This window comes from Aquarana catesbeiana, linkage group LG08 (genome assembly GCF_042186555.1).
Source record: "Aquarana catesbeiana isolate 2022-GZ linkage group LG08, ASM4218655v1, whole genome shotgun sequence".
NCBI lineage: Eukaryota > Metazoa > Chordata > Amphibia > Anura > Ranidae > Aquarana > Aquarana catesbeiana.
In genome coordinates, this window is record NC_133331.1 from 301,897,260 (window position 1) to 301,910,254 (window position 12,995).

A 12,995-nucleotide genomic window follows, 5' to 3' on the forward strand; every position below is an offset into this window, starting at 1 on the left:
TAGTTTATAGTGTAGATATACTGGACTGATGCTGGGTACAGCAATCTTGGATGTGATATTAGCCGACTCAGAGCTGTCACTCAAGTGAAATTCTAGATCAGTCATTCCCGACGTTAGTCCTCAGGTACCCCCAACAGGCCATATTTTTAATATTTTCCTTTTAGATATTACAACTGTCATAAATACATAGCCATTGTCATGGATTAAAAGCACATGTGCAAGGTGAAGGACATCCTGAAAACATGACCTATTGGAGGTAGTTGAGTACTGAGGTTGGGCAGCAGTGCTCTACAGTATTCCCCATGTGCTCCTCCCCACTAGGAGTATACCTCCTGACTTAAGAATTCTATTAAGAGGGGCACCCAAGGGAGAAGAGGACCTGCATTGCTCCTGTGGCCAAAAGTGGCTGTGTGTAAGTTACACTGAATACTGTGGTATGTGGTATAATAGAGCCTGAGCCTACTTGTGTATACACCACACATGTATTCCTTCTACGCACAGAATACTCCTTCATTACAGAGGAACAAATGAAAGTCTTAGAGCCCATTCACACAGGGGCAACACGACTTCCAGCACGACTTTGGGAGGCAACTTGGACACGACTTGAGTATGAATCACAGCACGACTTGGGGCAACTTACAACACAACTTGAAGTCGCCTCCAGGACAGGGAACTTTACAAGTGGCCAATCAGAGCTTATCAGCTGTCTGTGAGAAGGAGGGGGCTGGCTGTTTAGTGGAGGAAATTACTTTCTGTTTCCTGTCTGCTTCCTGTAAAGTTGCCTCAGTATGAACAGTGATCAGACTTGGAGGCAACTTCCATTGAAATCAATGGGTACAAGTTGCCTTCAAGTCGGATTGAAGTAGTACAGGAACCTTTTCTGAAGTCGGAGCGACTGCAGTAGTGTGCATTAAGACAGATCCATTCACTTACATTGATTTATTCATGTAGCGCGACTAGGGGCGACTTGGGGCGACTTGAAGTCGGATCCAAAGTTGCCCCTGTGTGAATGGGCTCTTACAAATACAATGTAAGGGAGGAAAAAAATATGTATAGGAAAAACACAGCAATTCCGCAATTAACATACTTAATTTTCTGTGCTTTTATCTGCAATTTTTTAAGATGGTGACAGGATCTGGTGATTCATATTTTTCTTAACCATTGCAGTGTTATCTTATAATATTCACATAGTGAAAATAGACGGGACTCCCCCTTTAATGACATTACTCTGAAGGTGGAGATCTTTTCCAGTTATGAGTGGGACACGGAGAAAGGAAGAGTGTGATTTGTACAGACAGAGGAAGTGATACCACAACTAAGGAGGAAGTGATGTCATGTGCAGACAGGAAGTGATATATAGACAGGAAGTGAGGCATCTAATGTACAGGAAGTGATGTCAGGTACAGACAGGAAGTTCCAGGTGAAATGTGAATCAGAAGGAAGTAGAGAAGACATTAGAAGTGGAAGCAGAGGAGGTAATAAGCTCTTATTTTATATTTACACCCAGTAACCCCCCATCATGTCCGTCCTCTTCCTCCATAGTCACTGTGATGTCTTTTATCTCCAGTAGATGATGACACAAACATATATAGAGTATATTATAATCAATAGAGTAACTGTACTGTCTGCTTCCATGTTCTACAGCGCCACACAAACTGTTGTCCTTTTATGAATCATGTATAATAATAATAATACAGAACTATTACCTATATACTGTATAGAGCCATATATTCCACTATATGGAAGTATGACGCCTTCACAATTAGAACCTATTAACCATAAAAAGAACTTATTGACCTTTTTGAGATCTGTTAAAAACATTTTTTTTGCTAGAAAATTACTTAGAACCCCCAAAAATTGTGTGTGTATATGTATGTGTATATATATATATATATATATATATATATATATATTCAGACACCCCTAGAGAATAAAATGGCGGTCATTACAATACCTTTTTGGAATTTAAAGATAAGACAACAGTAAAGTTAGCTCAATTTTATTCTATATTGTGAAAGATAATATTACGCCGAGTAAATTGATACCCAACATGTCACACTTCAAAATTGCTCGTGGAATTAATTTAAACGTCGCCAATGGAGATTTTTAAGTGCCAAAGTTTACTTTGGCACTTAAAAATCTCCATTGGTGATGTTTAAAAATTTCTACAGGTTACCAGTTTTGAGTTACAGAGGAGATCTTTTGCTAGAATTATTGCTCTCCGTGTGGTTTGAACACCGTTTTCATATGTGGTAGTGACTTACGTTTGCGTTCACTTCTGCGCGCGAGGTCAGCAGGATGGGCGCTTTACATTTTATTTATTTTTATTTTTTTCCTATTTATTTTACTTTTTTTTTTTTTACACTGTCCATTTTAAAGAAATAGATTTGGGTCACTTTTATTCCTATTACAAGAAATGTAAACATCCCTTCTAATAGAAAAAAAGCATGACAGGACCTCTTAACCACTTAAAGTGGAGGTCCACCCTGAAAAAAAAAATTGCACAAAAAAATGGAGGGGAAAAAAAAAAAATTTTACTTACCGTATTTATCGGCGTATAACACGCACTTTTTTCCCCTTAAAATCAGGGGAAAATCATGGGTGCGTGTTATACGCCGATCCCCGCCGACATTCACATAGCATGTAGTTTTAAATATGGCGCCGCGGAGTTCGGAGGGACTCGGTGGAGCTGAACGAGCGCCGCCGAAATCACAGTGACTGGGCGGAGCCGAGATACACATAGTCGAGTGTTCTCGGCTCTTTCCGGCGCCGCTCACAGTCACGCCCACGTCGGACTGTGAGCGGCGCAGGAAAGAGCAGAGTACACTCGACTATGTGTATCTCGGCGGCGCTCGTTCAGCTCCGCCGAGTCCCTCCGAACTCCGCGGCGCCATATTTAAAACTACATGCTATGTGTATGTCGGCGGCGATCTGTCCAAGCATGGACACTGGGGGCAAGGCTGCACTGACCACTGGGGCAAGGCTGCACTGACAAGGCTGCACTGGGGCAAAGCTGCACTGACAAGGCTGCAATGGTCACTGGGGCAAGGCTGCACTGACACTGAAAAGGCTGCAATGACACTAACAAGGCTGCAGATGGACACGATAACGCTGCATTGATGGGCATTTTAATGTAAGTTTTTTAACTTAAACTTCCCCCCTAAAAGTTTTTTTCCTTAAAATTCCCTCCTAAATTTGGGGTGCGTGTTATACGCCGTTAAATACGGTATGTGAAATGGCTGTTGCTAGGCAGTCTTCCTAATCTAATAGAAAAACACCTGAATTGCGCTAGTAAATAACCCTGCAAATTATTAAAAATATTAATAAGATGAAAATCTGATATACCCAACATTAGATTGTTGGGGTACGTAAAGTGCAATAAGTGTATAAACTATATAAATAAGGATCTCTAAGATCACTAATGGTGTAATCTAAACCAAATTATATACATATGAGTGTATAGGCTATATTAATAAAAATCTCTATGATCGCTATTGGTGTAATCTAATACCAAATTAAATACATATTGAAAAGACAAATAATAAAAAAGTCCCTCAATATAATTGTAAATAATCCACCCGTGCAAAACAACAGGAACAATGTAAAAGTCCACACAAAGGAGAATCTTCAATTGTTGTGTAGCGAAAAGATTGTGATCCACCACCAGTGTAGAAGGGGTTACTCCTTACCAGACATAGATGATCCCCCATTACAGAGGATCATAGAAGACATGTCAGCTGTATTAGTAAGTGTATCTCCCGTGCTGAACTCCGGCTGTACCCCAGATCGTCATAAGGGCCAGATCGGTTCAGATGTAAATGTGGCACTAGCGCGATTCAGGTTTTTTTCTGTTTGATTCGGTATATGCATGTCATATATTTTGAATGGCTGCTTTCACGGTCATAAGCTCACGTTAAATTCTCATCACTTATTTCTTAGCGCAGTTTTATTTTTTCTTTCTTCTTTAGTCTTCCTAATCTGCCTCTTCCTACACCGCGGTGATCTTCAGTCTTCTCCTCCCCGCGTTGTCTTCTGGGGAATGGGGCGCGGTGTGTTATGGGAACTGTGTGTGTTCCCACAACACATCGCGTCCCATTCACAAAGCGCTCTGCCGCTCGCGCGTGCGCAGTAGGAAACTACTGCAACGCCGCAAGGCTCCACTGCCTGTTTCCCTTACTTAAAATGGCGGTGCTGGGACGCGAGAGCCGAGGGACGGGTCGGCCTCGGGCAGCCGACATCGCGGGCACCCAGGACAGGTAAGTCTACTTATTTAAAGTCAGCAGTTACAGTGTTTGTAGCTGCTGACTTTAAAAAAAAAATGTAGCTGGCCGGAATCCCGCTTTAAGGACCGGAAGAATTTGCCCTCTTAATCACCAGGCCATTTTTTGCGATACGGCACTGCGTCACTTTAACTGACAATTGCGCGGTCGTGCGACGCTGTACCCAAATAAAATCGATGTCTTTTTTTCCCCACAAATAGAGCTTTCTTTTGGTGGTATTTGATCACCAATGCGGTTTTTATTTTTTGCGCTATAAACAAAAAAAAGCAACAATTTTGAAAAAAACAACAACAATTTTTTACTTTTTGCTAGGGATGAGCCGAACACCCCCCTGTTCGGTTCGCACCAGAACATGCGAACAGGAAAAAAGTTCGTTCGAACATGCGAACACCGTTAAAGTCTATGGGACACGAACATGAATAATCAAAAGTGCTAATTTTAAAGGCTTATATGCAAGTTATTGTCATAAAAAGTGTTTGGGGACCTGGGTCCTGCCCCAGGGGACATGGATCAATGCAAAAAAAAGTTTTAAAAACGGCCGTTTTTTCAGGAGCAGTGATTTTAATAATGCTTAAAGTCAAACAATAAAAGTGTAATATCCCTTTAAATTTCGTACCTGGGGGGTGTCTATAGTATGCCTGTAAAGGGGCGCATGTTTCCTGTGTTTAGAACAGTCTGACAGCAAAATGACATTTTGAAGGAAAAAACTCATTTAAAACTACCCGCGGCTATTGCATTGCCGACAATACACATAGAAGTTCATTGATAAAAACGGCATGGGAATTCCCCAAAGGGGAACCCCGAACCAAAATTAAAAAAAAAATATGACGTGGGAGTCCTCCTAAATTCCATACCAGGCCCTTCAGGTCTGGTATGTATATTAAGGGGAACCCCGGCCAAAATTTAAAAAAAAACGGCGTGGGGTCCCCCCAAAAATCCATACCAGACCCTTATCCGAGCACGCAACCTGGCAGGCCGCAGGAAAAGAGGGGGGGACGAGAGTGCGGCCCCCCCTCCCTCCTGAACCGTACCAGGCCACATGCCCTCAACATTGGGAGGGTGCTTTGGGGTAGCCCCCCAAAACACCTTGTCCCCATGTTGATGAGGACAAGGGCCTCATCCCCACAACCCTGGCCGGTGGTTGTGGGGGTCTGCGGGCGGGGGGCTTATCGGAATCTGGAAGCCCCCTTTAACAAGGTGACCCCCAGATCCCGGCCCCCCCTGTGTGAAATGGTAAGGGGGTACATAAGTACCCCTACCATTTCACGAAAAAAGTGTCAAAAATGTTAAAAATGACAAGAGACAGTTTTTGACAATTCCTTTATTTAAATGCTTCTTCTTTCTTCTATCTTCCTTCATCTTCTGGTTCTTCTGGCTCTTCTGGTTCTTCCTCCGGCGTTCTCGTCCAGCATCTCCTCCGCGGCGTCTTCTATCTTCTTCTCCTCGGGCCGCTCCGCACCCATGGCATAGGGGGGAGGCTCCCGCTCTTCTCTTCTTCTTTTCTTCTCTTCTGTTCTTCTTCATTTTCTTCTCCGGGCCGCTCCGCAATCCATGCTGGCATGGAGGGAGGCTCCCGCTGTGTGACGGCGCTCCTCGTCTGACAGTTCTTAAATAACCGGGTGGGCGGGGCCACCCGGTGAACCCCGCCCCCCTCTGACGCACGGTGACTTGACGGGACTTCCCTGTGACGTCACAGGGAATGCCACAGGGAAGTCCTGTCAAGTCACCGTGCGTCAGAGGGGGGCGGGGTCACCGGGTGGCCCCGCCCCCCGTTATTTAAGAACTGTCAGACGAGGAGCGCCGTCACACAGCGGGAGCCTCCCTCCATGCCAGCATGGATTGCGGAGCGGCCCGGAGAAGAAAATGAAGAAGAACAGAAGAGAAGAAAAGAAGAAGAGAAGAGCGGGAGCCTCCCCCCCATGCCATGGGTGCGGAGCGGCCCGAGGAGAAGAAGATAGAAGACGCCGCGGAGGAGATGCTGGACGAGAACGCCGGAGGAAGAACCAGAAGAGCCAGAAGAACCAGAAGAACCAGAAGATGAAGGAAGATAGAAGAAAGAAGAAGCATTTAAATAAAGGAATTGTCAAAAACTGTCTCTTGTCATTTTTAACATTTTTGACACTTTTTTCGTGAAATGGTAGGGGTACTTATGTACCCCCTTACCATTTCACACAGGGGGGGGGCCGGGATCTGGGGGTCACCTTGTTAAAGGGGGCTTCCAGATTCCGATAAGCCCCCCGCCCGCAGACCCCCACAACCACCGGCCAGGGTTGTGGGGATGAGGCCCTTGTCCTCATCAACATGGGGACAAGGTGTTTTGGGGGGCTACCCCAAAGCACCCTCCCAATGTTGAGGGCATGTGGCCTGGTACGGTTCAGGAGGGAGGGGGGGCCGCACTCTCGTCCCCCCCTCTTTTCCTGCGGCCTGCCAGGTTGCGTGCTCGGATAAGGGTCTGGTATGGATTTTTGGGGGGACCCCACGCCGTTTTTTTTTTTTTTTTTTTGGCGCGGGGTTCCCCTTAAAATCCATACCAGACCTGAAGGGTCTGGTATGGAATTTAGGGGGAACCCCACGTCATTTTTTTTTTTTTATTTTGGCCGGGGTTCCCCTTAATATCCATACCAGACCTGAAGGGCCTGGTATGGAATTTAGGGGGACTCCCACGTCATTTTTTTTTTTTAATTTTGGTTCGGGGTTCCCCTTTGGGGAATTCCCATGCCGTTTTTATCAATGAACTTCTATGTGTATTGTCGGCAATGCAATAGCCGCGGGTAGTTTTAAATGAGTTTTTTCCTTCAAAATGTCATTTTGCTGTCAGACTGTTCTAAACACAGGAAACATGCGCCCCTTTACAGACACACTATAGACACCCCCCAGGTACGAAATTTAAAGGGATATTACACTTTTATTGATTGACTTTAAGCATTATTAAAATCACTGCTCCTGAAAAAACGGCCGTTTTTAAAACTTTTTTTTGCATTGATCCATGTCCCCTGGGGCAGGACCCAGGTCCCCAAACACTTTTTATGACAATAACTTGCATATTAGCCTTTAAAATTAGCACTTTTGATTTCTCCCATAGACTTTTAAAGGGTGTTCCGCGGCATTCGAATTTGCCGCGAACACCCCAAATTGTTCACTGTTCGGCGAACTTGCGAACAGCCAATGTTCGAGTCGAACATGAGTTCGACTCGAACTCGAAGCTCATCCCTACTTTTTGCTATAAGAAATATCCCGCCCAAAAATGTAAAAAAACGAATTTCTTCCTCAATTTAGGCCAATAAGTATTCTGCTACATATTTTTGGTAAACAAAAAAACTGATCAAGAAATTAGATTTATTACATTTTTTTAGTGGATGTGTTTTATAGCAGAAAGTATATATATTATATATATTGTGTTTTTTTATTTTTTCAAAATTGTTGGCCTTTTTTTGTTTTATAGCGCAAAAAATAAAAACTGCAGAGGCGATCAAATACCACCAAAAAAAAAAAAAAAGCTCTTTTTCTGGGAAAAAAATGACATAAATTTTATTTGGGTACAGCTTCGCACGACTGTGCAATTGTCAGTTAAATTAACGCAGTGCCGTATTGCAAAAAATGGCCTGGACATGGGGGTAAATCTTAAACCTCACCCTGAAAATCATCTACCTGCTCACCAGGGAGGTGAGGAGGATTCTGGGAGGTCAAGTAACATCGCTCTTATCTCTATTATTAAAACACAGACCTGACCGGAGAGGTGAGGAGGATTCTGGGAGGTCACATGACATCACTCTTATCTCTATTATTAAAACACAGACCTGACTGGAGTGGTGAGGAGGATTCTGGGAGGTCACATGACATCACTCTTATCTCTATTAATAAAACACAGACCTGACCGGAGAGGTGAGGAGGATTCTGGGAGGTCACATGACCTTACTGTTGCTCTTTCAATGCAGAGCTTTATTTTGGTGAAGTCTGGTGACCACTTAACCATCACATTGTCTTCACCTCCCTGAAACCCAAGAGAAACAATTGCAAGGAGTCACCAACAAGATCATTGATCTGCTGACAGGAGAGGTGAGCGGTGTTGGGAATTCTGGGACATTATCCAGTAACAGACAAGGGATGTGTCTGGATGGTGACTGTATCATTGTGTGTGTCAGGTTCCTATAAGGTGTCAGGATGTCACTGTCTATTTCTCCATGGAGGAGTGGGAGTATTTAGGACACAAGGATCTCTACAAGGACATCATGATGGACAATCAGCCGCCCCTCACATCACCGGGTAAGAGGAGACTTTATTGTAAAGGAGAGAGCAGTACGGAGGGTCCACCTAGATCCCCCATCATCTGATAAACACATAGAAACAATGTATTCAGTCAGTGTGTGTGTTTCCTACAGATGGATCCAGTAATGGGAACCCAACCGAGAGATGTCCCCGTCCTCTGTATTCCCAGGATTCCACACAGGAAGGTCACACCATCCCTCACCATCATCAGGTAGGTGGGACTGAGGGACTAGAACTCAAATAGAAAGCTACACCTTGAAATAACATTCCTCTGTGTCATCTCTTGTTTCTTTTTATAAATACATTTTTATCATACCTTCCCTTTAGGGTGAAGAACTGAAAGACATCAAAGTTGAGGTTAAAGTAGAAAAAGAAGAGATGTTTGGGGATCAGCAGTCTATGGAGGAGGTTGACCCACCAGAGAGATGTCCCTGTCCTCTGTATTCCTGGGATTCCATACAGGAGGATCACACCATCCCTCACCATCATCAGGTAGGTGGGACTGAGCAATTAGAATAGAATTCTAAGCTATGAGAGGACATTCTTCTATGTACCGTAATTTATTGCTCCATTTTACACATATATTCTATGGGGTTTAGGATGAGGAACTGAAAGACATCAAAGCTGAGATTAAAAAGGAAGAAGTCGAGATGTCGATAAGTGGAGCTCAGCAGTCTATGGAGGAGGGAAGTCCTCTGTATTCCCGGGATTACACACAGGAAGATCACACCATCCCTCACCATCATCAGGTAGGTGAGACTGAGCAATTAGAACTCAAAAGTATCCTAAGCTATGAGATGATATTTTTCTATGTAATCTCTTGCGTCGTTTCATATATATTTTTTTATCATCTTTGGGGTTTAGGGTGAGAGATGTCCTCCTCCTCTATGTTCCTGGGATTCCATACAGGAAGATCGCACCATCCTTCACCATCATCAGGTAGGTAGGACTGGGCATGTAGACCTAAATAAGTATTCTAAGCTATGAGAAGACATTTCTATGTAGTCTCTTGTTTTAATGCTTACTTCTACATCTTTGGTTTCTAGATCCTTTGAGCACCCTACATTTTTATTGTATATTTCTTTCTTTTTAATCAATATATGTTCTTTTTTTTTTTCTGTGGCTGTTAAGTCCAGTCACAGGTCATTGTGGGTCCTCTTCCTCCTTGTGTTCTTCCAACAGGGGGGTGCATACTGAATGACATGGTGCTGTTCTTTGGTCCTGTAAATCAAGGCCGATGTGATGATGTGCCACTAGGGAATGGGTCCCGGGCCTCCTTGGCTTACAGAAAATGGGCAGTAGACCTGATTTGTCTCTGCTTCAGGTTAGTAATACCTGCCAGTCCTGTCCTTCCCCCAGCCTGTGACTGGACAGTGAAAGGAGAAGCCACAGACTGATGAGCTCATCATTCTGTCATTCTGCTCTCTCCCGTTATCAGCATGCCCTTGTTAGAACTGCAGCACATTTTGCTGATTAACTCATTGTTCTGCTTCTCCCTCTTCCAGTCTGAGCCCTTATGTACAGATACTGCAAGACCCTGATAACAAGCCACATTCAGGTACTTGCACTGTATACATTAACCACTTAAGTGCCATAAAAGATTTTACCCCCTTCGTAACCAGGTAATTTTTTGCTATTCGGCACTGCAAGAATTTAACTGATAATTGTGCGGTCATGCAGCACTGTACCCAAATCCAATTTATATCATTTTTTTCACACAAATAGAGCTTTCTTTTGGTGGTATTTGATCACCACTGGGTTTTTTTTATTTTTTGCGCTATAAACGAAAAGAGACCAAAAATTTTGGAAAAAAAAAATATTTTTTTACTTTCTTCTATAAAACATATACAATAAAAAAAAAAAAAAAAATCAAATTTGATCATAAATTTAGACCACAATATATTCTGCTACATGTCTTTGGTAAAAAAATCCCAATAAGTGTATGTTGATTGGTTTGTGTGAACGTTATAGCGTCTACAAGCTATGGGATATATACTGGAATTTTTTCTTATACTACTATTGGCAGTGATCAGGGACTTATAATGGGACTGTGAAAGTGCGGTGGGCAATCTGACACTAACTAACGCTGAGGGGAGGGGGGGGTGGACTAACTGCCACTGACATCACCAGTAAAACTAATACATTGATCAGTTCCTAAAAATGTGCACTGTCACTGTACTAATGACAATGGCTGGGAAGGGGTTAAACATCTAGGGCAATCAAAGGGTTAAATGCGTGCCTAACCTATGTGTAATATTTTCACTAAGCTATGTGTCGGTTTTTACAGGTAGAAAAAAAAACGGCGCATCATCGCTGACAGAAGAGAGCTCTGTGTTTACCTAGACAGGGCTCTCCTCTGTTATTCGCTTAGCCGATCAGTGGGTGGCGGCCATAAATCATTGGCTGGGACCCACTGATCGGCTTGTAATAATGTAGTAGGGAATGCAGAGCTGTTGTTATTTGTTTCTCTTACTTTAGTTGGCTTTAATAGATGTTTTCTATTATTTTTGGTGTAGGGTGAAGAACGGATTAATATAAAAGCTGAGGTTAAAGAAGAAGAAGTAGAGACGTATGTGGGGGGTGATCAGCCGTCCACGGAGGAGGTTGGGATGATAATGAAAAGTGAACAGGAAGAAATGTCTCTACTTATCAACACAAGTAAGTATAGGCACTATGGAAGAAATGGGTCACAGTCTCATTTTACTTCTGAGTATAAGGATTGTAGTTTAAGGAAAAATGTTAGCTAATTAATGGTGGTGACCAGTGGTGAAGGTTTTGTAAGTAGGGGTACCTTGGCACTAGGTGAACACTAGTGGTGTAGAAGGATTGTAGTAAGCAAAAAATGTTAATAACCGTTATCGATACTAATACCTGAGCCACGCAGGGTCCCTCTGTCAGCAGGGCTGGTCTGGGACAAAAGTTTGGCCCTGGACTTCATCCAGACTGGCCCACTTTAATTTTGCAAGCACAAAAACAGTATATAAACTGTACAAAATTGCGCAAAAAAAGCCCCCCTTACATCAGTGTTCCCATACAGCCCCCCACTTACATCAGGGTCCCCAAAGAGCCCCCCCCTTACATCAGGGTCCCCATATAGCCTTCCCCTTACACACAAGTAAGTATAGCCCCTCTTACATCAGAGTCCCCAGAGAGGCTCTGTCTTACATCAGGGTCCCCAGAGAGCCCCTCCTTACATCCGGGTCCCCAGAGAGCCTCCCCCTTACATCCGGGTCCCCAGAGAGCATCTCCCTTACATCAGGTTCCCCAGAGAGCCCCCCCTTACATCAGGGTCACCAGAGAGAGGGCAGGCACTGAGAGGTGCCTGCCCGCTCTCCAGCTCTCCCGTGCTGCCTGCCGCTCGGCTGCAGAGAGCCCATGGCCCGGTAGTGGTCCGGGACCCTGTGGTTTGGGACTCCTGGTCTGACTCTGGGCCCCAGATTCTGGGCTATAGCCCCAAAAGTCCCCCCCTAGCGATGCCACTGGCTGTCACTGAAACCAGCCCACTGAGCCATCGGCCCACCGGGAAACTCCCGGTAGTCCCGATGGCCAGTACATGCCTGTCTGTCAGGCAATTGACCATCAGGCAAGTGAAGTCACTTGCCTGACGAAGGGGCCCTGCGTGGCTCTGAAACATTGTTTTATGTTTATCATGTGACCACAAAAAAAAAAATCTTTGGACCCTTTCAAGGAATCCTTGGTGTGCTGATGACATTTCTTCACTACTGAGTGGCTAGGTCCCTAAGTTAGGGCCCACTGTAGAGCAGAACCCTCCTAGGAAACCTACCTGGAATGACCATGTGCGAGGCCTCGCAAAATAGGTGCGGTGGTTCCCCTCTTTGCCTTCGGGTTGAATATGGTGAAGTGTACAGTGTACAGTGTGTTGTGAAGAGCTGGTGGAGGACAATCAATCCACAGTGCTATTCCCCTCAAAATGTCTCTGTAGTTCATGCCAGGACATGTGTCACTGGAATGTGATAAGATGCAATCTCTTCAAAAAAGAGGAGCGGGGCTAACACTACAGAGAAGGGCACATTTGTGTCTTCAGTAGCTCCTGAGGAGCCTAGTCAAAACCCTAGTGTTGTATCCCCTGAAAGACCAGAGACTTCCGGGCAATCTGAGCCGCTGCTCCTGTCTGGTATTGTGCCTACTGTCAACGCTGCTGCTTCAGCCTTTATCACCAGAGAAGATCTGTCCTCAGCTCTTGCTGGGTTAGAGGACAGAATTGCTGGCATGTTTGCCTCCATCTTGCAGGGTGACAAGAAGCATGATAGATCCCCCTCCCCTAAACCTCCTAACTTGGAGCAGGAAGGGGGTGATGATGGGGAAGAGCTAAATGCCAAGGATTCTGTGGAGGGCCTGGCAGATGAGTCTGCTTCTGAGCAATCTGGGCCAGAAGATGTCCAGTGGGTGTCCGCCTCTCAGTCACAGAGCCTTTTGATCCAGACTCTT

The 12,995-nt window shown here is 44.4% G+C and overlaps 1 protein-coding gene across 1 annotated transcript in view; it reads left to right on the top strand.

Moving 5' to 3' along the window:
• Positions 1–12,995, top strand: part of LOC141106871 (uncharacterized) — a 54,578-nt gene that overhangs the window by 13,057 nt on the left and 28,526 nt on the right. The window contains 3 exon segments of the mRNA XM_073597799.1: positions 8,874–8,954; positions 9,411–9,485; positions 11,063–11,204. Of these exon segments, the coding sequence (XP_073453900.1) occupies positions 8,874–8,954; positions 9,411–9,485; positions 11,063–11,204 (298 nt within the window).